General features: G+C 36.9%; 1 protein-coding gene across 2 annotated transcripts in view; it reads right to left on the bottom strand.

The window, feature by feature from the left end:
• cox10 (cytochrome c oxidase assembly factor heme A:farnesyltransferase COX10) overlaps positions 1 to 27,652 on the bottom strand; it is a 61,077-nt gene that overhangs the window by 22,754 nt on the left and 10,671 nt on the right. Inside the window, exons 5-8 of one of the 2 annotated variants that reach the window (XM_039665273.2) lie at positions 18,143 to 18,299; positions 15,196 to 15,335; positions 14,527 to 14,815; positions 13,599 to 13,723 (exon numbers count right to left, since the gene is read on the bottom strand). In XM_039665273.2, the coding sequence (XP_039521207.2) occupies positions 13,599 to 13,723; positions 14,527 to 14,815; positions 15,196 to 15,282 (501 nt within the window). In that variant the 5' untranslated portion in view covers positions 15,283 to 15,335; positions 18,143 to 18,299. Of the gene's footprint in view, positions 1 to 13,598; positions 13,724 to 14,526; positions 14,816 to 15,195; positions 15,336 to 15,964; positions 16,123 to 18,142; positions 18,300 to 27,652 lie in introns of those variants that run through there. The other variant, XM_039665272.2, reaches the window with a different exon arrangement.

The raw sequence follows: 27,652 nt of genomic DNA, 5'->3' as shown, positions 1-27,652 counted from the left end.
TCTGGTCCGTACGGATCATGGATCAACTGTGATCTGTTGTACCCAATAATTAATGAACACACTTATCATCATGATTGCTATCTTACCAGAGATGGAGAAAACTGCAAAACTCTACTCCAATAAGTAAATGTGTCCCTGACCTGTCCCCAAAAATGTTGGTACTCAAGAGCTTCCCTCCATGTTTGTTGCTGTGCGACATTTATTTATACCACACATGCACACCAGTCATCTGCACCCAGTCCACAAGTTCGGTATAAACGTCCACTGATGTAAACAAGAAAATGTCTGCTAAGATTGCATTAATCTTCAAATGAAAGATGTTACTACCCTTAATTTCAATTTCCTCCAATATTTTTGCTGCCCACTATTACATTAAATTACAATGTTGTTTAGGAGCTCGGACCAGCATACAGGAAACAAATGAAACACCTAATTTATTTAATCATTTTGATCCAAGCAAGAACATTGGAACCAAATGGAAAACACAAAAATAGCAGCAGCTAATTTACACATATCCACTATCTACTAGTACACAAGGAAGATGCAGTTCATATGCACATATGGGTTTTGAGGGGTTTTCAACATCCAAAAGATTTATGGTAATGATATCTTCTTACCAAATAAGAAAAAATATATAATTTAAAAGAGTGATCATATATAATTAGAAATGAACAGTCTTCATTATCCAACATGAGTGTGTGCAATTAACATTGAGTTTTTGCACTGAATTATTCACCTGAAAATGTTAATGAATGTGCTTTGGAAACATGAAAGGAGAGAGTCAAAGAGGGAACTAAAGTGAAAGGTCATGACGACACCATTTATGAACTTCAGCCTCAAAAGTGCATAACACAATATTCTGGTTTATCAAGGATGGCCAAAGCTCTCCTTACACTCTTAAAATAAACATTCTTCATGGGCATAAATAAATAACCTTTAAAATCCATAGAGCTGTTCACTGAAATGTTCTTTAGGGAACCAAAAATGGTTCTTCTATGGCATTTCTATGAATAAGACTCATTTATTTTTATGAGTGTAACATTGATTGAGAATTGCATAATGGATAAATTTGCCAAAGGAACCGCCTCCACATCCATCTCCGCATTTGTGGTATTCCTAATTACCAGAAACCGCCTTACATGGGTGTTTCCACTAAATTTACTGAGATCCATTGAATGTTGATTAATTGGTCAACAAAGACCGTGCAACAGCAGAACCATGTCTAGACCTGTAACCTCAGCTAATATGTACATGAACCGCCTGCCAAGCTCTCCTCTGTGTTGACGTGTACTCATCTGGGAGGACTGAGGTAAATAAAAGGATGATAAAGCGATGAGAGCGGGGTGAGACATCTCGCGTGCGAGGGTGCCGGTGCAGTGTGAAAACCCCTTTGATCAAACGCGCCGACGATGCACGGCTTCATCTCAAGGAGTGAATCCCCTGGGGAAGGTTTGTTGTCTTTCCTTTTCTCAAGATCCCGTCTATCTTTGACTACCTGTGTGGCTGGTGACATCTGAAGTCAATGAAGCCTCAGACATGCAAACAAGTCTCGCTAGGGTGAATGCCTAAACCACAAACACAAGGACCATGAGAAAAGACATAAACCACAAGAGCACCAGCGAACCCACAAAAGCTTGAAAGTCTGAATAAATACACAGTAGCCCAAGGCTGACCAAAAGAAACACACAAAATTGTCCATTGCTCAAGACAACAAAACCCACTATGACTAGCACTTCATCAGAATGCAAGATAAACCCTGTATAAATGTAACATGCCTGAAGTTGAAAGGCAATAACTATTGCACAATGCAAGCCAAAGGAAAAAATGCATAATTTTTTGGCCTGACCATGACTTTAGACTTCAAATAAGGTCAAGGAATATCAAAACTGACAGCAGTAGAGCAGATTTTCCTTTCCAATAGTAAAACTGTGATTATGAAGATGTAAACAAATTTCTATTGCCATGACACGACATTCATTTGGCATCTGCAAGACCTTTAAGCAACCCCTAACCCACAAAGAACTTTCATCAAGCCACAATAAACTGGCTGCAGTGCGCATGACGAGCAAATGTTGATATTGCCAAGGTGTGATCTGTACCATACCATTACATTATATTTTATTCATGTGCTTTTTGAGAAAAGTTATTCTTGGAAAGCTACAGGGGTTTCTGGAGGGTTATCATGGGTTATTTAGTCCCTGACAGTACTGTATAGTGGTGCATACTTTTACATTGGTGAAAATAATATCAGTGCATCCCTATTAATGTGTATGTTCAAAGATAAAGAAAAAGAGATGCAAAAGTAAAAAAAAAAAAAATAATTATTCATCTCGTAAACTCTTCCATAAACAGCATGGTTGCCGCTAACGCCCAAAAAATGTATGTAATAATCTTCATATGCTTCTCTTATTTCAATACGCAAAAGAAAATGAAACCCAACCTAACTGGAGAACAAATTAAGGTATCAAATTCCATGTGACAATACAATGTTTAGTAGCTGACATTTACTAGAACAATGCCACAGCTCAAGTACTTGTGTCCATATGGAGCCTGTGGCATAATATCCCATAGTGTACAGGTTGACATAGATTGACACCATACGGATCACCAAGACTAGGGAAATTAACTATTAAACGACTGCCTCTGTTTAAATATTCATTCTTATCCTGAACACCGTGAAATAGGCCATTGAACAGCCTGTGTGCCACCGTGCCATCTGATCAGAGATCACCCACTGATTAAGAGCCTGTCTTTTCACATCACCCTCCCCAATGTATTCAAAGCTTACGGCAGAAATGAAAGCGGAGGTGACTCATCCCTATTGTTAAAGAAGAAGTGTTAAAACAGGCTCTTAATTTAAACATGTATTAAATGGAGGGATCACCTTGGTGTTAATTCCTTCCTCAGACTCACTTTAAGCGTTCATTCACCAGGCTGGTAAAAAATGCACATTCAAGGAGCTGGTCACATCGTACGGTGGAACTAATGTGATTACTGACAGAAATAAAAGATTCATAAATAATTAACATAGTACAGCATGAACCCCTAAGCAAGCACCATTGGCACATTTTGGGCAATCTTAACAGAGTTGTCGTTTGGAGTCTTACCAAGCACGTAAAAGCTAAAACATTAAAAAGGAAAAAGGAACGGGACGCCTTTAAAGAGCCGCTCTAATGCCAGCAGGTCTTGCTTTGAGGATGCAGTGGCAGTAAAACTACAGACCACAATGCCGTCATGTCGGTGGAATTTGCAACCCGTTTGAAAATGTATCATCTGTCACTGCATCTCATGGGGCAACAGATAAAACTGCAGGATGGGGTGCTTCAAAATGAGATGGGCTGGTGTGATGTCTTAAGGGGCATCTGGTTACAACTTATGGTTCCTCCAGAGGTTCTGAAAAGCAGCAAGACCCCTAATGTGAAGAACGATGGTAACACAGGTCCTGAGGGACAGAAAGAGCTGTCAAGAAACCAGAGCTTCAACAGTTGGGTCCAGAGAGGGAGGGGATACAACTCAGAGATATCTAAAAACATTAGACATGTGGCCCAAATTAATATTTGAAAGACGCTGTCAGCTAACATGAGAAAGACTTCAAATATTAATGGGTTAAATATATATACATCAACACTAAAATTAACAAATCATGTTACTTGAGCACCAAATCAGCATATTCAAATGATTTCTGTAGGATCATGTGATACTGAAGACTGGAGTAATGATGATGTAAATTCAGCTTTGCTGAGCAAATGCTCGCTGGCGACCAAAAATGAATACGGATATTCAAGATGTGTTTATGAAAGGGTCATTTCAAAATGCAAAACAATTTTGAGACTAAATCAATGTTAGATTTTAATGATAGTCATCAAAACATAAACAAAGCTGTTATTCTTCTTAATGATCATGTTTTATGTTCCAGTATTTCCTTCCAATTTTCTCTCTCGCTCTCACTCGGTTACAGTACATTGCTTTTGAAGCAGCCACCCTGTGCATGCAAATATGGATTTTAAAAATGCATGGAAACTACAAGCAGGCGACAATCACTCTACTGTCTATGCCACACAAGATTAAGGGTGAGATGCCTGCAGTATGAACAAGAAGACTCATGAGATAGTGGTTCCCCTATCTACAGGAACCCCTATGAAAAAAAAAAAAAAAAAAATTCTATGCTGTCTGATATGGAGATGTGATTACGTGGTTTTCTTGTGACGAGTCCTGTCCTAGTTGATCCGATGAAGTTAGGTCGTCCCTTACCCAGTACATTTTTCTTTATAGATTGGGCATTAAAAATTCATAGTGGAATTCATAGAGAAGACAGTCTGAATAGATGCAAAAACATAACAACGAAAAGCAGATGTAAATCATTTTTTATATGATTGCTTTCTTTTCAAAATCAGAAATTCTGTGAGAACTATTACAATTAACATTATTAAGGGAAGCAGAAACAGGGATGTTAAGCACTTGTACAACCCTGATCAAACGAGGAACACAACAGGAATTAATGTTTCACAGAGCCATAAATTACTTCAAAGGGTGATTTGATATGCTGCTTCTCGGAGTCACGCATTTAAATTTGCATCTGAATATCTCCAGAGAGCTTGTCAATTGAAGTAGAAGGTGCAGAACCTCCTGAAGGTTTAGCTCGTTTAAAAACCAGCACGAATTTCCAGTGTCATTTTAACATAGAAACCCCAGAACAAACTATGAATGCATGTATAAATGTTTTTGAGATGATTAATATCATCGCAAAAAGGTCCAAAATGTAAGATACTGTGATGGAATGGGGCTATTAAGATGATTAAATAATCATGTATAATTACACTCATGTTTCATTCTGCTCACATCTTCACCTTCAACAAAGATATGAGATCATTAACTGTACAGTGTCAGAATAACTCTTAACCCTCCTGACGAGTTTCATGTTTTTGTTTTTAGTATAACTACACTACTTTTGGGTTAGTCACCATACCCTATAATAGATGAAAAATATGTTAGGGGTACATCAATTCAAATAGACATAATTTATAGAATAAAATGCAAAAAATATATGAACACTATTATTATTATTATTAAAAGTTAATTTCATAATTCATACATAATGTATAATAAAACTTATAATAATTAATAATAAAAATACAGTATAATTTATAACTGTATTATTTTAGAACTGTAATTGTATTACTGTAGCCCTCAAACCGTATTCAAGTCATAGCCCTTAATCCTGTAATTGTGGACAAATGTGGACACTTAAGACTCAGGTGTGATCCTAATTTTTATTTATTATAAATGTTAGATTACTGTCTTCAATAAAGTTTTGTCTATCCATTTATGGTGTTTTTTGAATTGATTTACTTCAAAAAGTACCATATTTTCTATGTAAATTATGCTTATTTTTATGTTTTATTTTATTTTTAACTACATTAAAATATCATTCCAATAAGTTCTTAGAGCTAAAACCTAAAGATGAAGTGACTTTGCTGTCACCTGGTGTCTTATTTTGGCTTATTTAGACTGCTCTAAATTACAGTTTTTTCCCATTCATTTCTATAGGTGCCCATTTTTGACCCAAACAAGATTAAGGAGTTTTTTTAACCCACTTAACATTGTCGAATAGAGTAAAAAAAAAAAATTTGTGTGTGTTCAGAAGGCAAACTTAGGAAAAGTAGCCAAGTCTTGTACTGCTCAGATCAAGGGAAGTATTTTTAAAAAATAAATCAAAACTATTTTGGCCACATTTGTCCAGAATACGGTTTTAGGGTTAAGAAAGGTGTGGACCTGAACCTAAGGCTTTGCAATTACACAGGGTTTCTTAAGACTGTCTAGTTGTTTAGTCTTCCAAACAACCCACCCACTAGTTGAAGATAATGGGTAGTTTTGCACATACCTAAGAGAAGACAGGCAACAAAAGCGAGGTGAGGCATAGAGAAGGGGGTCAGGGAATTAGATGTGTTTTTCTTCGGCTTGTCAGCCCTGTTGATGCTCTAGTGTGCATGCCATCCTGTGACGACCCACCGCACACTCACACCCACCTATCTCAACAGGGGATATGACACAAAACCACCCCTCAAATACCAGGACAAGATTTACAAAAACAACAATGAGTTGACAACTCACTAAAAAAGGTGGTGGGAAAAATGTGACTGTGTCCTCGTTGGTCAGAGGCTGCACAAAAAGTATTTTCTTTGCTGTGGCCCCTTCACCCGACTGCCGATTTCTAACCTTTGGCTCGGGAAAAAAAGCTTATTTTAACTCAATTATCAAATTAAGTGGAAATCATGGTAAAGTTTTCATAGCAATCAACAGAACACCCATGAAGCTCTATTTAGACTGACCCCAAAGCTACATCACAATAGCAGATTGTGTGCTGGGTTGACGCAAGTAAATGCATTGTTTTCACAAAAAAATATTAAGAAGCACTTAACACGTTTGATAATTAAAAAAATATATTCCTGAGTAGGAAATCAGAATTTAGAATGATTCATGAAGTATGATGTGACATTGATATAAATATTTAGCTTTGTCATAATAGTAATAAATTACATTTTAAAACATTCAAATAAAACAATTTTTTAAATTGCAATAACATTTCTCAATGCTACAACATTTGTTACTGTATTTTTGATTAAATAAATGTAAGCTTGGAAAGCATAAGACATTTCTTTCCATAAGCAAAAGAGTAATTGATTCGCTTTCAAAAGAAAAAAATAATTGTATAGACCCCATGTACATTAAGCCTGGAACACACCAAGCCGACGGTCGGCCGTCGAGCAGTTTTTGTGTGACGGCCGACTAAGTTTCCTCGGTGTGTTCCTCATGGTTACGTGCCGTCGGCTGAAAATAGGCCTCGTCAATTTTGTTTCGCCCGATTCGACATGTTGAATCGGCGTCGGGTCATCGGGGAAAGAGAGAACTCTGATTGGCTGTTCAGCTTAGTGAAAGAGTCAGTGCACGAAAAGAAAAGCAAAACAGGGAGCAAAGAAGTCAAAACGGTAAAGATAGAAGGCTGTTCTTATGTTATGTCCTCTTACCTGAGTGTTCCTTGGCGAATATTTCAATATTAACATGAGCGGAGTGGAATAAAGAAAGTGTTTAGCAGGATTGATATTCAAAACGGTAAGCATGCGCTGCTTTGTTTAGGTATGTGTATCTGCAGCCGGCAGTGTCGGTTTTCCCTTTTGAATGACGAATATAGACTAATATTTCTGCAGAAATAGACAGTTGGCTCATTTCACGCAGGCGCAGAACACACTTTCTAGCTGACAGTCAGCTGCCGTTCTCTCGGTGTGTTCAAGTGCAGTTTTTAAAAAGTGACAAGTGTAAAAAGTGACCGTGATGAGCGCTGCGTTTTTCCCAAAGTTGAACATTCTTTAACTCTCGTCGACTAGAAAGCTTCAGCCTGAAATAGACGCTCAGCACCTTATTGTGCTCATGGCGTTTTAAAAACGTGGCGCTCCCATTGAAAATAATTTTAAAAATTCGCTAGCCACGGGAAAAAACCTCTTTGGTGGACAGCTTAAAGAGAGATGACTGACAAGACAATGGATTTGGTGCACAACAGATCCTGAGCAACATGACATCATGACTTTTGCGTAAACATACACGCCACTTTCGAGTCAAGTGGCGTGTTATCTCTACGCATTTTGAGCTATGTGCGTGTATCCGCGTGTATGTCTACGCCATTAACGTCCGAGTGATTCCACGTGTCTGTACATGCCATCAAATGTCCACGCGAAACAAAGCAAAATGTAGATCTACATCTGGGGAGCGATCTTTTTTTTTCCTAGGATGGTAGGGGAACAGTCATAAATGCCATTAACCCCAGTGACGGTTAGGTTTAGGGACGGGGTTGAGGTAAGTCATATATTTATATATACAGTAATAACGTTAAGTCAACGGCGTTCATAAACACGCTAAAAAGCGATTATGCGTCTTGATAGCATGCCAAAAATGGAAATATGGAATCTAGTTTATATGTAAATTTAATGGCAATGACAACCCGCTTGTCCATCCATTCGAAGGACAGGAGATGCATCTCAGAAAAATGTTAAAAAACACTTTTTGTAAAAAAAACTAAATTTTCTTCCTGATTATTATTGAAAGGTCAAAATCCCAAATCACAAAAGATGCAACTATGTGAAATATAAAGATACAACTGAACATTGTGTCCCTTGGCAGAATGCAGTATCAACTTTGGATGGCCATTGTTAAGGGATTCTGGGTATTTACAGCATTCCTGACAGTTTCCAAACAAGGTTACATTGAAATAAGAAACCACAAAATTGCAATGTAACTTCAGGAAATACTCCAAGGAACCAAAGGCTAAAATCTACATCCACCGATTCCCAGGCCTGTCTTTCTCGTCTCAAAGTAAATCTCATCATGGCCACAAGTAAACACAAACAGAGACGAACTCGACTGGCTCCTCCTGAGATACCAAAAATCAGCTGCTTGGTGTTTGATGTTCAATCCACAGACAGCAGAGCTTAACGGTCGGGATACACCTTAACTTTGATTTGTTTGTCGTATGTTTAGTGTACTCTACAAGCTTGAAAAGAATCATCTTTGATCACAGCAAACCGCATGGGGGTGGCAGGGATGTTTTATAATGGGGAAAAAAAAAACTGGCACCACATCTAAGGACGTCATTCTTCTTTTATTTTCCTCTCTGGAGTTATAAAAACCAAAAGGATGAGTTAAGAGTGGAGATCGGTTACCGCCAGGTATGGGTGTGCCCAAGACTTGTCACATTACACAAGATGAGTCAGGACTAGGAGAATAAGATCAGAGAGTTCCTACAATGACCACATGGCACATGATTTGTGGTGTTCCAGCAGTTGTTTGGTTTTACTATGAAACAACACCAAAAAAAGAGCTCATCTTCAAAAATCCAATGAGAAAGAACAGCGTACATCGCATAGACGGCACCTTAAATAAATGCAATCATATCAGAATGACTTTCATTAGCCAAGTGTAATGCAAAACGGTATACACACCAGGAATTTGTCTTTGTACAAGCTGCTAGTAGATATGATGACAATCGCGTCACTCTAAGACATTAAAAAGTGCTTGAGGCTTCAGGAACAAAGAGACAGACTGTATACTATATCACTTATTCTGTTGCACTGTGTTTGAACAGCGTAAACAAATCTGCCATCAGGTACCCAGTGTAATTTACATCCAAAACTTTGCTATTTAATCCACACTTACAATTAAAAAAATACACTCTGCATTATGACATTTTACCAGGTTTTCTCTGGGATTAAAACCTAATGTCACTAGTGCCATTTTCAGCAGGGTCTGATTTACAGAATTTACAACATTTTGTGTAGTATAACCCAATTAATGTGTCAGCTAGTAAAGGTGTTGCTAAACTAGACTGCTTTAACATAATTTATATGCAAAGGTAACAAAGAAATGTGGAGTAATGTAAAAATACAAAGCGAGATCAAAAGTAAAAGACATCAAAGTTAAGACAATGTGTTATTATGCTATTATGACATTATGTACAGTGGAGCTTGTTTGTGTACAGTTGGCAAACAAAACCTGCAACATTGTATCAACACAGAATTAAAAAAAAATCAGAATTCAGTCTAAATTTTAGAAGTACGGTTTTGAATCTTTCATTTTTAACTTTGTTCTGTGTTATTATAATATAATTACAATATATTATAATATTAATGTCATGAAGTGATATACGATTTGGGTCAGACCGCCCACCTTTACAGGCTACTATGATGGCAAAGTAAATTCTATGCATGTACACATCAGTGGATGCAAAACCAAAGACGGCTTTGAGTAGGAGGCGAGACAGAGGGGCCAAACGGTCTCTTTCCATACTGTAACGTGTGGAGTGAAGACTCCGTGCAGATGCCAACCACTTGCCACAAGAAAGCCTGCTCCATATCCTATGGATTAAATGTCCTCTGAAGCCCCAGAAAGCATATTAGTCTCAGACTGAACCTTCAGAAACACAAGGCCATCTATACAGCAAAGACCCATGCAAACCAACATATGCATCAGAAATACCCACGTTCCACTTAAATTATAAAACTAACATCTGATACCTGTGTTCCAACATGCTTTTTGGCAAATAAAAGCACACTTGATTGATGGGCCTTTTCTAAGTACTCCAACCCTCCTCACTGTTCCTGCTCAATTAGAACTTCAAAGACGTTCTTCAAAGACATCAAACGCAACAAATTTACAGAGCGCCCATCTGTCCGCCTTCAGTCGTGCCATATTCGCCCATTACATCAGGCTCTTGGACCTTGTACCAGTTTCATTGTTAAACACGCTTAAAGACCAGGTGACCCCTGCTCAAAAACGTCAATTATACCTAATCAACCTTTTCCCCATCTTTATAACATCAAAAATGACTTGGAGAATGAATTGGCTTCTTTGCTGTGAGATTTCTTTAAACCTTTTATGCCTATCCAAGTTTTCCCCCCAGGTTTTTTTTTTTTTTTTTTTTTTTTTTACTTATTTATGAATTATTCATTTAGCATCAATTAAAATGTGCAGTTTGCCAATCAGCTTGCTAATCAGCAGGGTTCTTACATCCTTTAATCAATGAACTATTAAAACTTGAAAATTAATGATTATTAGAATTCTGTCAAACATAATAAAAAAAGAATGTAGTAAAGTTCTTATTTAAATAGGCTTTATTTTCTTTATGCAAAATATAGTTTTTTAAAAGGTCAAACGTTTGTCGTCAGTCTTTTTTTTAAAGAATATTTTATTCAGCAAAGATAAGTTAATTTGATCAAAAGTGAAAGCATAGACTTTTACATTATAACAAAAAAAAATCTGCACAAACATTTTTAAATATTCCTAAAACAATGTTCTTCCACAAAAAATATGAAGTTTCTAACAATACTAACAAAAGCGAGCTAAATCTGCATATCAGAATGATTAGATGACTTTGCTTTGCAATCACATGAATAAAATATATTTTAAAATATTTTTATATAGTTGTAAAAACTGTATTTTTAATACAGTTTTTAATGTTTGATAAAAAAAAAAGGTTTGGTGAGACTTCTTTCAGAAAACTTTTGATTGATTTTTTTTTGTTTTTTATCTTACCAACCCTTTTGAGACTGATCAGGTAGAAGCGCATAATCTAGTCAGAAACATTGTCAACCAAACACACACCTATGCGATGTAGACAGATCACAGAAAAAGGTTAGCAATCAGTCATTATACAACTGGTCTTGAAGAAACCCAATGGTTGATTCACGTTCAACCTGAGGAGCAAATATTTGCTTGCTCATTTCTGCACCATCTAGTCCACATGTATGACCTCACAATGAGGTCAAGCTAATCTAGCAATGCAGTAATGAGTAAACACACTGCAGAGATGTTGGCACTAAAGAGTAAAAAAGGCCAAGTGTAGGATATTCCTGTTAAAAACAGGTCGAGTCAGTGGTGTGATCCTAACGTTCTACAAATTACAGGCCACACCTGTGTTTTGGTCAGAGAGGTGCAGGTGTTGAAAGGGGTTGACGTAACAGCCTTTAATTTCACTAATACTCGAGTAGGTGTGTAAAAAAATATCTATACACTTGAATATCGCAATACTATGTTTGACTTTATACAATAGAAGTAGATGCTTTATAGCTAGCAGGTTTTCAGTAATAAATATATATAAAAAAAAACGCATCATGCATTAATGGAGTGGTAAAATTTGTTATTAAATTTTCTGACATTTTCTGTTATTAAATACTTGAGAAATAAAAAATAGAACCTTAAAAGCAGGATACAAGTATATATATATATATATATATATATATATATATATATATATATATATATATATATATATTTCTCTTTCCTTAAATATCACTGTTTTGCTCAGTTTTTATGCATATTTATTAGATAATCTAAAATTAGATCCTCTTCCTGAAAAAAAAAACTATTAATATAGCGAAATATCACCTGTAATAATCGCAATATATTGTAATCCCTGTATTGATATATCATGTCGCCAGATTCTCTGCGATACACAGCCCTACTCTTGAGCCATAAAGAGCCTTACTATGAGCAGAAAGCTGATTACGGATGGAGCAAACCAGAGCATATACAGCGTGCGTCTCTCGCTCTCTGTTTCTTTTCATTCGAACTCTGCAAATGCTTTCATCTGAAAAACATCAGAGCAACACAGCTAATCTTGCCTAATGTATTTTTTTTTAGATACACAGCAGGAATGGAATGCAAAAGACTCTACAATTGGCTCACTTAAGCACTGATTTCTTTTCTCTCTCTCTCTCTCTCTCTAAACGAATGACAAAGTGCACTGTGAGAGCCCATATCGACTGTTTGTGTCCCGTGTTTGTGTAACACACAATGAAACTCTGCTGGGCATTGCGGGACTCCCTGAAGTCAAGCCAACGCTGCAATGAGACTTCATCCATCTAGCTGTACACAAGCAAAACAATAGCAAAATCAACAGACCGCCAAGTAGGCAATTACTCTGGCTGGAATGCTTGTGCAGAGTTGAGGTTATGTACCAAAACTAGCGGCTAATTCATTTCTAACCATCTACAACAAGATTTGTGTGGTCTGCATTATCACATCTAGCCAAACTCCGGCCATCACATTTTTAGATGTCACATTTACTTTTGCAATCATAATAAACCAATAAAAAAGCCACAAGTAATGCAAGTATATTTATGTTACTGTGAATGTAAAGGCCACTACTAGTAGCGCATCTAAAGTACAGAGAAACAAATCTTCACAGTACGCAGTCCAATTCAAGTCTGTATGTTGATTTCAGAAAAATGACTGATCCACTTACAAAGCTGTCAGTACACTTTGCAACTGAGTGAATCTCATGAAAACTGAACAGCAATAATTAATAATGATAAACTCATTTTCCACTTTTAGGACCGATAAATGCAATAGAATGCACTGTAAAATTATTTTCAGCAAAACTAAGCTGATTTTACCTACAAATTCTCGGTAACACTTTACAATAAGGTTCATTAGTTAACATTAGTTAACTACATTAGTTAACATGTACAATATGTGAACAATACTTCTTCAGCATTTATTAATCTTAGTTAATATTAATTCCAACATTTACTAATACGTTATTAAAATCAAACGGTTGTATTAGTTAACATTAGTTAATGGACTGTGAACTAACATGAACGCACAATGAACAGCTGTATTTGTATTAACTAACATTGACAAAGATTAATAAACACTTTAATAATGCATTGCTCATCGTTAGTTCATTCATGTTAGTTAATGCATTTACTAATGTTAACTAATGGACCTTATTGTAAAGTGTTACTAAATTCTCATTACTATAATGTCAGTAATCGAAAAATCTCCAAGTACATGATGCTTAATCATTCTGGATTGATTCATTAATTACAGTATCCATACATACCATGAATTTCAGATATTAAAGTACACAAGATCAGACATGCAAAGCTTTAAATACACACATGTGCATTCACACACACACTGAAATGGTCTATCACTTGCTAGCATATTTCAGTTGGATGTCGGGTCGCTTGGCTTTATATGTTGTGTTTGGTTTAGTCACAATCTGCTGAGTGTGCAGCTATTTCATGAAATTGCATGAGGTGACTGACCTGATTGATGGAATTGGCTGTACAGGAAGAGAGACCTGTTCCGACCGAAGCCATCAAAAAAGTGACAGGGTCAAAGGGCACTGGAGCCATAGCAAAGCCAGCAGCTGCCGTAGTGACCACAAGAGCTGTGGGTTACAAGTGAGGAGTGAGGTTACAAGATTTAGTTGAAATGGTTACTTGAGTTATTACAAAAAAAAATATTCAGAGGATATAAGTGGAATTCTTATCACTTACATAATATTATCATTTTAAAAAAATGAGAACTTTCAAAAGGATGAAAACTGTCAAAGTACTTCATGGGCTAAGACTATTTTTTTAACTGATTATATGATTAACTATAGGAAAGCAATTAAACATTAAAAATTAAATAAAAAATAATGATCATTAGGCAAGTCAGCGCTGACTTCTTTTTTTGAGATTAGTTATCACATGTTGACCTTTCCATGAAATTCAAGATCAGAAGTTTGACTTTGATCACTGCAAAAGTCATGTGTTCAACTAACAGTATGTATCTCACATTGCAATATGGCATACAATTAGGAAAAATCATAATCACGATTATTTTGGTCAGTATTGAAATCGATTGAAATCGAATCAGTATTGAAAAAACGATTATGTAACATGATTGTTTCACACGACTTTGGGAACGTGTTGCATTTATTAAAAGACACCTTTCCACAATTCTTAAATTGAAATTTGAACATTTATTGTACTTTTAACTATTAAAATAAATAATATAACAGACAATACTTCAATAAGTTATTTTTTAATTCCCGCAGGTTAATCCACACAGATTTTAAAATCAAATCAATTATTTTAAAACTTTCTCCAAGACGCAATTTCACAAACCGTGTGAGTGTTCAGTTACACAGTTACACAGCCCTACATACAATTTATCATAAATACAAAAGATAAAAACATATTATACCTGTTAATTTAAGTTTGGAGAGTCGTGCGTAAATCCCTGGTAAATCACTGTATTCAACCCTCGACTCCTTCCACTGCCGAGCCTCCAAGCGGGCTGCTCTGGTCGCCTCTGGTTCATCCTGGATGTTCTTCGAGTCACATGGCGGCATCACAGTACCTGGCTCAAGCTTCAAATCTGGGATCTGCTGAACCTGTCTGACCAATGAATCATCTCGATCCTCCAGTGCAGAGGTGACAGACTCCTGCTTGGGTCTCGCTCTCTGGCAGACACCTCCGATGCTCTTCACATACTGTGGGAAAAGGGAAAAATAGATAAATACACAATTTCTATATATATATATATATATATATATATATATATATATATATTTCTATATATATATATATATATATATATATAAAAAACTTAAATAAACAAATTTGATGGATCTCAATTTCACCATTTAATTCTGTTGAAACATGATTTGCATATCTCGGATTTGATTTGCAATAATTAAAAAGGAAAGTAATATTACAAAAAATAAATAAAAGATCTCCTGTGATAATATTTATGGAAAAGCAGATTTAAAAACGAATGAGATAATATTCTTAAATATCTATAAATATATAATATTTGATCCTCAGCGTATTTATAATTATGCGTACATAAAGGCAGCACTTTATAGCCTACCTGTCTCTTCAGAAAGCAGAGATGCTGGAATGTGAACCATTCTGCTTGATTCTTCCTGCAGAGCTGAATCAGATTCCTGGCACTCATGTGACTCGATGCATTTGAAATGAGCTTCTTCTGCGCATTGACACCTACCAAACCTTCAAGAACAGAAGATATAACTTAATATTAATCATTATTTTAATTAATGCCTATACTAATGTAGACTTAACATGGTTTAAACTCTAACTACATTGTTTCCTTTATACAAATAAAACATAATAAAGCTCAGACATAACTAAAAAAAAATATTGATCAATCCAGTGGTTATGTATCTGACAGCCTTCCAGTGACGTCATGACAAACAACAAATGGCATCATTATATCACTCCTGCAGCACTCAGGACTCAATACAGCAGCTCTTCATATATTAACAATTAATGGACTATATATATATATATATATATATATACACACACCCACACACATAAGTTGACCATATGACCATAAGTTAACTTACATAATGGCAATGTAAGTCAAATGATGATTAGCCGTAAGCAAAATGTGAGCAGAAAAGCACTTCTGCTTGTATGTCAGCGCAAGTAATTAACCGAATTCCTTAAAAACCGGGTTCATATCATGTAAACTGTGTTGATATTTTAAGGTCATGCTGCTGCAGTGGTAACGTTACTTTAGTCGCTAGGCTAACCGGCTAGCATTCTTATAAAACGTCCACCCGCAAAAACAAAAGACCACATATGATTCATTAACATAGCATAGTTATTAATACCACATGGAAGGCATTTCCACACTCCCGTCAGTCTACTGCATGGTGTTTTGTACATGTTCTTCAGGCAAACGACCGGCTACCGCTTGAGTCCCCTTCACATGATGCAGCGCGCCATCTTGACCTCGCTTACGGGAGCGAAGTGTTTCCTCTGACGTATGTCCTGCTGTAGTAAAGCATGAGCACGCGCACGGAGCAGAGTGTACAGTTCATAGACAGGTGCAGTTGAGTGTAAGCTACTGTTACAAGCTTTTGACTATCCTAGAAAACTATCTGAACGGTTATTAATAATGAAAATAACTCCAATGAAGTTAAACACATAAATCAATGCTTAAATATGGTTTTAGCTGCGTAAATCACAACAGTGTGGGAATTATTCTGCCCTGTATTATTAATTTACTTCGGCCTATACTATTATTATTTTTGGGCAATAACGAGAGAAAGTTAAGCTGTGCAGTATAGCCTTAACAATATAGGCTACCTTTGAACTAGCTTAAAAAAAGTTTAGCCCGGAACATATTCTCTGAAGTAAATGTGTTACAATAAGATCAGGTCTCCTTTATATATATATATATATATATATATATATATATATATATATAGCATTGCACACTGCAGAGCCCAATTCTGAAATCTCTGCCACCTGATAATAAATAAAATGTAAATAATTTTAATCAAGTTTATCATTAAACCTGTGGCATAAATGGGGTTTGTTTACCTCCAAATGGCCCTCTAATTCAGGGTCGGTGTCTTTCTTCCTTTCCCTGTCCTCCACACAGCCTCTGCGCCTGCTCGATTATTTATGTTTGTGATTACACTCGTGCCAGAACTGCAATGGGCTTCTATCTTATTACACGTCTCATGTGTGATTCATAATTCCCCAATAACAATACAATATCAGAGTTGTTTCAGCATCCTTTGTAGAAGCAACAGAGATACTGTTCATAAAGTCTATTAAAGATCAACTAAGAAGATCAATTTCGACTTTATCAGTAAATACACTCAGACGTTCCTTGATTATCTTGGATATCTTCCTCCAGTATTAAAGGCCTGATCGTTGAAACCCTGCATCCAAACCCATTTCCTTGATTCATCTCATTCATTATGGCCGCTTCCTGGCCAGCCCTCCCATCCTCTAGCAGATTACATGATCTAATCTCATCCCCTATCTAGATGCAGAATGCCTAGCGGAATGTTCTAGCAGCCACAGATCACGAGCTCTGTTCACCTCCCACAGACAGGAGTTGTACAAAGACGGGATTGCAGCTTTGACCCTGTGAACTTTTTGAGACTGGTTTGATTGGAGATGCATGCTTTGGTAGGTTGTGTGTATGAAAAGACTGTAAGAGCCTGGAGCATTTTTCAATAGTAAAGTCTATTTTAAATGTGATTTAGATCTTGTACATGTGTACATCTTGAACTAATATTCAAACCAGTGTCATGAAAAAAAGTTTCACAGCCAATCAGAAATCTTTGATATTTTATAATAGTTATCAACTGGATTTTTCTTTTGTAATGTTAAGGTTCTTTTTTTAACCAGGCAGCCACAATATGTATATATACATACACACACACACACACAAAAGTCATTCAGCAGTGTTCATTATTATCATGCTCCACGATTTGTAGCAATTCATGTAATCTGATTCCCCAAGATTAACATAATATGTGCTTGTTGACTGCATTAAATGAAAAAATGAGGATGAGAAAATAAGATCAGGAAATTGTTTGTTTATTATAATAGATGTTCATAGTGTCAAATCTGATGGGACACTTGCATATTATCAGCAAGAAATATTCATCATTTATCAAAAGAGACTGGAATTTTATGTAAAATGTGTTTTTTGCTTATGCGTTAAACCAGAGCTGACTGTGAATTGCCTTCACAAGGAGACCGTACAAGTATGGTAAACATGTGGTAATGATTCTCACTGTGTCCTCAAGTGCCATTTGTAACCAAGGATGCTAATCAAGTATGCTTACACCCTTTGTTCTTTTAGACTTCTTCTAAGTGCTGCCCTCAGCCTTCAGAATAGACAGCTACAATGACTATTGTCAGATAGAGGTGTGTGATAATTAGATTAGATGCTCCACGGGGTAAAGACTAAAGATATGGAGAGGTCATAAAGCTAGACATGCCTGCACATCCTGCTCACCACAAGGTTTTCTGCATTGACCAACCTGAGAGCAGATGGTCTGAAGGGCTTCACAACAATGCAGCCTGATTGGATGGATCTGCTTAACACACGGCGCTTTTCAGGACGCACAAACAGAGGTCTCATCCACTGTGGTGGTCTTTTATCATGGTAGAATGTAGCATCTTGAGGTAGACTGTTTTCTTTCAAGACAAGGAGAAAGAAAAGAAGACAGATGAGATGAACAAAGGGTCTGTGATTGAAATATATTGGCAGGTTTCTGTCGAGTTCATGCATTGGAATAGATGCAACATGATGTAAAAAAAAAAAAAAAAAATCCTCGTGTCCATGTTGGAAGTGGAAATATGCCTTCAACTATTTGCAATTTCACAGCATGACTTGGAAATTAAGCTTTATAGGAACCTGAGATACATATCTTTTGTTGACAAAATTGTTGTATTGTCCCTGCAAATAAACTATTTTATATACTTTTATATAATTATGGTATTAAATTTTTAATTATTTTGTCCCAACACTTATTCTTTTATAGTGCATTCTTTGGCATTCTCAAAAATGGCATTCTTTCCATACAATTAAATAAAAGTAAAAAAAAAAATGCATAAAATGCATCATAATACCAGTGTTATTTTCGTATTACAACACTCTAAAAAATGCTGGGTTGTTTTAACCCAATTTTAGGTAAAATATGGACAAACAAAGCCATTGGGTTAAATTTTTAAATTACATTTTGAACCCAATGGCTTTGTTTGTCCATATTTTACCCAAAATTGGGTTACAACAACCCAGCATTTTTTTAGAGTGAATATTTAATATACTATTATTGTCATATACTTTATATTTATAACATTTATATAGATTAATAGTTTGAACTTGTATTTTTATTTTTTAGTTTTCATTTAATTTTTAGTTTATATTTTGAATGAGCATAACCTTTATTATTATGTTTTTTTTAATTTCATTTAATTTTTAATTTATTTGTTATGTCCTATATACTGTATAAATATTTTTTAAAATGTATCCATTAGTATTTTTTATTTCACTTTACTTTTCAGTTAAGTTTTCATAGTTTCATTTTGTTTTTAATATCTTTATTTTATTTCAGCTTAACTTTCAATTAACAAAAACTTTTTTAATACATTTTGGATTTAGTTAACACCAATGCTGCATAATGCCATAAAAAAGTCTAAACAACATACAAAAGTTATCACACAAATATAGCACGTCAAGATTGGTCACACCAAGTCTGACCTCCATGACAAGGCACAAGAAAACATTTGATGTCATTGACTTCAGACTTGCCGTGATACACCTTAAAGCACCATATCTAAATGAACACAACTTACATTATTCATTTCGTTCCTAAAAATAGTCATATGGGTTTGGAAGACAGATGGTAGATCCATTTTTAATCAATCTGTGAAAAATTACTGTAGAAATAAAGTAGAATGATGCAGGATTAAATCTCTGGGTTACTTTAAAATTTCATTTGTGAATCTTTGAACCAAACTCACTAATTTTTTGTTAATATCAGCACAGGACTTGATATTTATTGGTGCAATGGTATGGTGACATGCTGAAACAATTGAGAGTAACCACGGGCCCCAGGTTGTGTAAGTTGAGCCCTAAAGGGCCTTTAGAGGACCTTAAAGAGTGGGAACCCACAAGTCCTCTGCGCAAACGTGTCTGCACCCCTTTTTAACCAGTCAAAGTCATTTTTTATGATTGTTTACTTGTTGGGAACAGGAGGCCAGGCAAAGCAGATGCAATGAAAAACACCCCAACTGCTCCCATAAACTGCTCATCCCAATAAGCAGTGGATGCCATGACCTGTCATCACTCTAGCTCACCCGTTCATGATTTACACCCTCTGTCCCTGTGGGTTTAGAAACTCGCAGTAATCCTTCAGGGATGGCCGTTTGAACCACAGTGGAAGCTGCCCAAAGAGAGGGAGGATAAAACCGAAATCCAAGACAGACAGCCCCACAAAACTGCGAGCAGAAACAGATGCAGGGAAGCTCCTGTGTTTATAATTGATTTTCAAGGGCAGCGTCTTGTTGTCAGAGTTTGTCTAACAAGCTTTTGCCTGGCGCCCTGGTGCCTGCAACCACGGGGCGTCAGATGCACCGGCCCCTCCTTTCTTCACTCGGGATGGCACCATCCAGAAATACCTGGATTAGGCTGTGGACATGAGCTTATTTTAAGAGATATTCTTGAAGGCTCATCTATATATAAAACAAAGGAGTGTTAAAGGGATAGTTCACCCAAAAACGAGGCCCAAAACTTTTAAGATCCAAAAAAAAAGCACACAAATCTTGGGGTTGGCAAGATTTTTTTATGTTTTTGAACGTCTGCTCGTCGAGGCTGCGTTTTTTAAAATACAAAACTGTAATATTGAGAAATGATATTACAATTTTAAATAAATGTTTTCAATTTTAATGTAATATTCCTGTGATAATAAAGAGGAATTGTCAGCAGCCAATACTCCAGTATTCATCTTTCAGAAATCATTCAACAGTTCAGATGTTGTGCTGCTTAATAATTTTTTTTTTTTTTTGTGGAAACCATAATTATAAATGTCTTTACTGTTGCTGTTGATCAATTTAAAGGTGCATAGCACACGTATCTGACTCTTTGCAGAACTACGCCCCCTCTGGTGACAAGTGAAACTGCAACCAGAGGTGTGCGCACTCATGGACCACACGCAAAGGAACATCAGCCGCACAAATCTTTTGTTACAGTCATAATGTCTTCAGAGGTAATAAAGTTATAAATCTGCAAGTCATTGCAAATATATGGAAGAAAAGGCATTTGAGTAAATTACACACTTATGTGCGTGTGAGGGGGAAAAGGGGGTGGTTTTTGTTTCCATCTATCTCCATGTTGAACTGTTTTATGTTTTTACTGTATCCACCTATGATTGCATTATTATGGAAACACGTTCATGAACAATATGAGTTATTACTTTGTATAGGACCCGTTTGAGCCCTAGAGCAGACTGGAGATCTCTCCATTTGTTGAAAGCCTTCCCGATGTTGACTCTCGTCTTATTCCGACGCCTGGCACTAGACAAAAGTTTCATTTTCTTTGTCTTACGTGAAGTTTGCGGTCTACTACAAGGCGGTCTCTTTGAATCCATCTTCCACTTTTGTCGAAAGTAGACTAAGGTTTTGTCGCTCGAGTTGTCTTCGCTGATACGGAGAATGGCGGCGAATACACAAACCTGCCAGACACAGCCAGGCGAGCGTGAACGCGCATGACGTCTCGCCCAGTCTTAAATTCAAGCCCATATCCCTCTCATTTATTTTACTGTACAGGATTATAGAGGCAATCGCAGTAATCAGAGTGATTGTTTAAGCATGTATGGGTTAGAAAAATGGGTATTTTTAAAATGAAATGTTGCGTAATGCACCTTTAATGCATCCTTTCTGAATAAAGTAATAGTTTTCTTGAAAAAACCAAACAAACAAAATCTTATTGACCCCAAACGTTTGAAAAGCACCATAAAGGTTGCGTGAAATTAATCCATCATGACTGGAAAACAGAAATTTAAGCCCTAATTCACTCTCAAATCAAATCAAAATACTGATCAACGCATGCATGCACAGGCCACAGCAAATATGGCATCACAAACAAGTTTCATATGAAGTATCCTTGTATGTTTTGAAGAATTTTTAGATTTTATGTGAGAGTGATGATACTCCAGTCCAGACAGATTCGTTTAGCAAGAACACTTCCATATTGTCGAGACACAGGTATTCCCAGCCCCTGCGTCTTTGTCCATGTGTTTACGTCCGAGCTCATGCTTTCTTTGTGAGACTGAGGGGCTAAGGCAGTAATTGGCCATGGATCATCAATCTTACAAAGCTTCCCAAAAGCTTTTCACCCAAAGTTGTGAGAAGACGAATGAAAGTGAGTCGCCTCCCAGTTGCCAGTGAGCAGGCCCTGGGTGGAGCGATCAAGTAAGCCTGTGGTCTTTGAGAAACCACAATGTCGGGTCCTACTGAAGAGTCCGTCTGGTTTATGTCACATAACCCGTTCTTTGTGTCAAATGTATATGAGACACTTCATGTCCCTTTGAGGATGCATGGCAGGCAGACAGACAGGCAGGCACATTGTTTGCGTAAGGCTGGGTGGAACGCAGACCTGTCGCGATCATCAAAAGAGTTTCTCCTTGCTTATATTACACAAATGTCTTTAGTATGGTTTCTGGGCTGTGCATGAAATTGAAAATGTCTTGAGAATTTCCATGTGAAGAAAAATGACTTCAATCCAGTCTGCATTTATGTTTTCCGCTTATTGTTTCTGCCTGATTTATTGACTGAGTTGGAGTGTTAGGCGGCGTTGTCTTTCATTTTGCATTTTTCTTGCTTAATGGATTTGACGTTCTTGTTGTTGGTAAATGAAAAAGAAGGCATTTCATTTGTCAAAAGTCATATAATAAAAGCTATCAAGCCATTTAGTCCAGTGTGAGGTCAGTTGAACCCTAGCATTTGCTTTCAGACTCTATTGGGTTTGGCTGAACTTTCGATGTCCACGGTTTGGCCTCTTCGGAACGCACAGGAAGACTCACAAATTTGTCAAAACGAGAGGGATGGAGTCAAGCGGCTCCTAGCGCAAGTGTGGTTTCTGGGGTCATGACAATGTCTCTGCATTTCTCGTCGACGGAGATACAGTATGGGTTTCCCATCAGTCTGTGAATGTTATTTATCGACTTGAGCTCGTCCAAATTAGCCCGTGTGTGTCCATAAGCGAACCCTGGTGCCTCTGCTACGGGACAAAGACCCAAATCTAAGCCCAGGGACTCAACCATCCTCAGCCCAGGTCTTAAAGATGGAAAGGGGTGAAAAACAAACTGTGTCCATTTCTCCTCAGCGTCCGAAAGTAATCAGTGGTGTCATTGCACCCGTAAATCTCCTGTCCGGCAGTGGCTGGAGTCCCAGATGGGAACACATCCCTCCGCGTCGTAAATCACGAAGCATCCTTGCAGAATCAGACTTCAGCTGTATATTCACAAAGTGAGGGGTGCAGAAATACTGCAGAACGGTGGCCTTCGAAGTCAATTCGCAAAGTGGGCCGCATCTATATCGCTGTGCAGAGATAAAAGTACATTTCTCCCTCTTATTCTTTCAATATCTCTCTCGCTCTCCCTCCCTCTGCCTTTCAAAGCACTGAGCACTTGCAGCTCAGCTACAGAATGCTGTGAAATTTGATTTAAAATAATCGTGTTTATGTTATAGCAAAGTGACTTTCTCCTGTGCCTCGTCCTGGAAAATGACCTGTTGTTGAGCCATGGACGCACGCACAGAAAGACAGACATAGTAGTAAGTGAATGAAAACAGAAAAAATACAAAACGTGTATATGGGCAGAAAAAAGTATGCTGTTAGTCATGAAAGCACATTGAAAAACAATCAAACACAACTCTAAACCTCTCTGACATTTATTGCTGTTTGAAAAATGTAAGGCAATTTTCAAATTTCCTATCTATAAAAACAGACAAGAAACTAAAATTCTTATCTTAGTCTGGCTGACGGCGACATCTGTTTTCATCTCCGTAACTGTATATATTCCACGGCAGGGACGTGCACAGGGGGGTTGCTCAGGTTGCCCGGGCAACTGCCCATATGCCCTTCTCGACTCAGGTTGCCCTTCCGAGGAAAAAAAAAAATCGGAAAATGGATGTAGAATTTCACATAGGCCTAGACAAAAAAAATAATATAAAAATCGCAAAGCCTCATTCACTTCCATTCGGGCACTGAAAGTGAAAGTCAAACTGTTTACGTGGCTGCAGTGCCGCACACGATTATAGACTGCACGCGACCGGTGCGTATGGTAAGACACCGCAAATTACTCAGGCCGCGCCTCCATCTCGTGTCGCGCGCTAATTAATGTGTACGAAGTCCATGACAAAATGAAACAAAACTATCCTTCTTGTCACGAAAAGAGGAAGAAGAAAAACATGAGAGTGAATTGCGGGAACAGCAGTCAGGTAAACTTGTGTTCTCTCCTCTCTAGTTTGATGTCAGCAAAGTTTGAAGGTTTTTGGTCTTGCTAACCTATCTGGGCAGGCAGTGCATCTCTTGCATCACTTTTTGCCTGACAAAAGTGAGAGTAAAATACCATTATTTATTACGTTTTGTTTTTTATAAACAAAAACAAAAATGCAACAACAGTGTTTGTTTACTACAGCTCGGAAAACATAACCGCGTCGCGTGTGTTGCGTTCATATGCGCGTGCACGAAATGAAACTCGCATTTTTCAAGCAGAAATGTGGAGACCAGAGAAATACTGTACAATACGTGAATGATGGCACTCCCAATCAAAGTACACATTATAAAGACACTGATTATCTAGTCTCAGTGTAGTTAAAAACTCTAAACGACTGCACTAATTATGCAAGATAGAAACCAATGTATTGGCAATTTGACATTGATTGACTATTGATTTATAGGCTATAGAATTTAAAATTATGATTAGCTGGATATTCTGGTCAATATGAATGCAAATCCCTCAGTAAATAACAATAAATCAAGATTTGCTTCAACATGCATAAAAAAAAAATAAAAAAAAATCATAGGCTACTGATTCCAAAAAATACCCAGGCTGTAGAGTGAATCAAAATTAATCCCAAAAGCCAAAGTTCAGGGTTGTACTTTATTATTTTCTTCTTATTTATGTTTACGTTAATATTCACTTGTTATCTTAACATTCTATAAAAATGCTTTATTCAGTAAATATTATTTGTTTGAACCTCATTCTGTTCTATATTGTTGTACTTATTCTTTGACTGTTTTGTTTAAAGGAGGGAGGATTGTTATTGGGCGGTATTGACTTGAGTGGCAATGGCAAATGGTTTACATGGCTCACGGCATCACAGATCAGGTAGAGGGCCCCATAGCAGAATTTTGCTTAGGGCCCCAGGGGGAGGTCAGGATTGGCAAAAAAGGATTGTATTTTTTCCCGAAATCTAAGCGTTTTTTATTTTTTCGAGTTTTTCCATTCAATCCAGATTATTTCTTTTCAAATAAATAAATAATAATAATAATAAAAAAACAATAAACAACAATATGAGGAACTCTTTTGCTCATTTGTCTCATCTCTGACATTTTGCAATCTTTAAAAAAAATAATAAGACCATAAGATGAGGCATTGCGTTTGGACATAAACACGGCCAGATAAGGCAATTTGGAAGGTGACAAATTCAACTGAATATATTCCTTCATATAGCCCGTGAGGGAGGGGGGGGGGTGCCCTTTTTTCAGGTCAGAGCAACTGCCCCTCAAAATTCCTGTGCACGTCCCTGTTCCACGGTCAGGCATTGATTTGGGATTTGAAACTCAACTCGATTGGGTGGACGTTGTGCAGCCTTTTTTTTTTTTTTTGCTTAAGAATTTCAATATCAAAAAACAAGGAGATGTTTCAAGTCTGTGTGCCAGATTAAAAACAGCACAAGTCATGTGGTAAATAATATAGTCTTTCCTAATTCAATAACATGACATATTTGAAAAAAAAAGAAGAAGAAAAAAAAAAATCAGAGGTGCCCACATTTTTTCACTAAGGACCAAAAATCACCCTTTATTGAGAACTGTGGGACAAAAAGTAAAATTATGCATTCTACTTTAGCCAAGTATATTAAAATTATTTTTTTCTAAATCAAATTAACTCATATTCTTTGTTTCATTGCAAAAAAAGAAGTGTTAAAATACAAAGACAAATTTCCTATTCATAGAATAAGATTTTCAAAAAATTCTGATTTGGTCCACTTCCATATGTGGTCCTAAATCCGGTACAGGTCAGATGTTTTGCCACTTTCAAGTCAAGTGGCGTGTAATCTATACGCATTTTGAGCTATCCACATGTATGCGTGTATGTCTACTCTACACCATTAAATGTTCGAACGAAACGAAGCAAAATGTAGATCTACATCTGGGGAGCGATATTTTTTTTCCTTAGGATGATAGGGGAAGACTCATATTAACCCCAGTGACGGGTAGGTTTATGGATGTGGTTGGGGTAGGTCATATACAGTATTCATATGTACAGTAATGTAACGTTAAGTCAACACGCTGAAAACACGCTGAAAAGCGATTATGCATGTTGATAGCACTGCAAAAATGGAAATACGAATTGGCGTGTCATACAAACGCCATTGAGATCAGTCTGAAACAGTAGTAAATAATGGCAAAAAAAAATGGATTTATTTTTTTTTATTTTTGTGTAAATAATTCTATTAAATGGGCCATGTGATAGTGTCACATTGGGATGGTTTATCTCCCTGTCCCTGGTGTTTTTGAGATCCTTCAGGCAGTTTGGCTTCTGGACACAATGGACAGGAGGGCCCCAGCAGGACTGTTAATCATCACACTGAACAAGAACACTGAACGAACGTACTAATGAGACACCAAGGTCACTGTCTATCGTGCATGAGGAGTGATTCCCAGCAGCTGTGATACATTAAAGAGGTAGTGTCTCACACTGATAGTTCGCAGGCATATTAAAAAGGCCTTTCAAGCTAACATCTATTATGGCCTACATGTTTAACTGTAACTTAACAGTAAATTTTATAATGACACTAGCTTGAAATAACATGATTTAACTACGTGTTCAACCTATAGAATAAAAGTCAGTTGTCAGATTCAGATTTTATGGTTGAAGGTGTTAAAAATATATACTATATATTTATATATAATATATATATATATATATATATATTTCTTCAGATTTTAAGCTGTGGATAGGGATAGGGATGTCTATGGATAGGGTTGCTCTAGGAACAACAAATGATGTTCATTCAGGATCAAATCATGTCAGGCACAGAAAGCGAAAAAAAATCACATATCAGAACATATTTTATGTTTTATGTAGAATGGAGAGAGATTTTAGACCAATGGATATTCAGTAGAGGTTAGACTGCCAAAAATAATGCTGAAGAAATAGAAAACAAGCAGCTGACTAACTACAGTCAAGGCCAGTTTGGATAAAAAACATGGAAAACATTTTAACGTTCGCTGGTTCGTCTTGTTTGGCCTTGTTCATAGACTATGTAATACACACAAAACAAATACACCTCTATTCCAAAGCTCCAAACTCACAGACAAGGGTCTACCTGAACCAAGAGTAGATCAATCCCCATTCATCAAGAAACCCAACAGCGTTGGTGGTCTACATTATTTACATGCCCTCTATTTCGTTAGACCTGTGCTCTTTTTTTTAGTCTCCTTCCACAACCCCTTCCTGTCTCAAATGTGCCAAAATGACAGAGTGCAATAAAGGAGCACGGTGGCACAGTACGAACCAATCCCATCAGTGCATGACTTTAATTACCAGGCCACCGGTTTGGCATAATGGGGAAAAGGTGGATATGTAAAAGACTTTCATAATTCATCCAACTTTTTTTAATTTAAAACTTTTCCACATTCCTTCATTTTCTTCTTCAGCTCATTTCTCTGAAGCATGCCCAATAATTTCCTTTTAACAAAAAAACATTTGCATAAGCGAAATTATCTGCGCACAGCGTGTCACACAAAGAATGAGCTG

Source organism: Pimephales promelas, chromosome 17, assembly GCF_988280905.1.
Source record: "Pimephales promelas chromosome 17, fPimPro1.hap1.1, whole genome shotgun sequence".
In the NCBI taxonomy this organism is placed as follows: Eukaryota; Metazoa; Chordata; class Actinopteri; order Cypriniformes; family Leuciscidae; genus Pimephales; species Pimephales promelas.
This window is presented reverse-complemented; position numbering and strand designations above follow the sequence as displayed.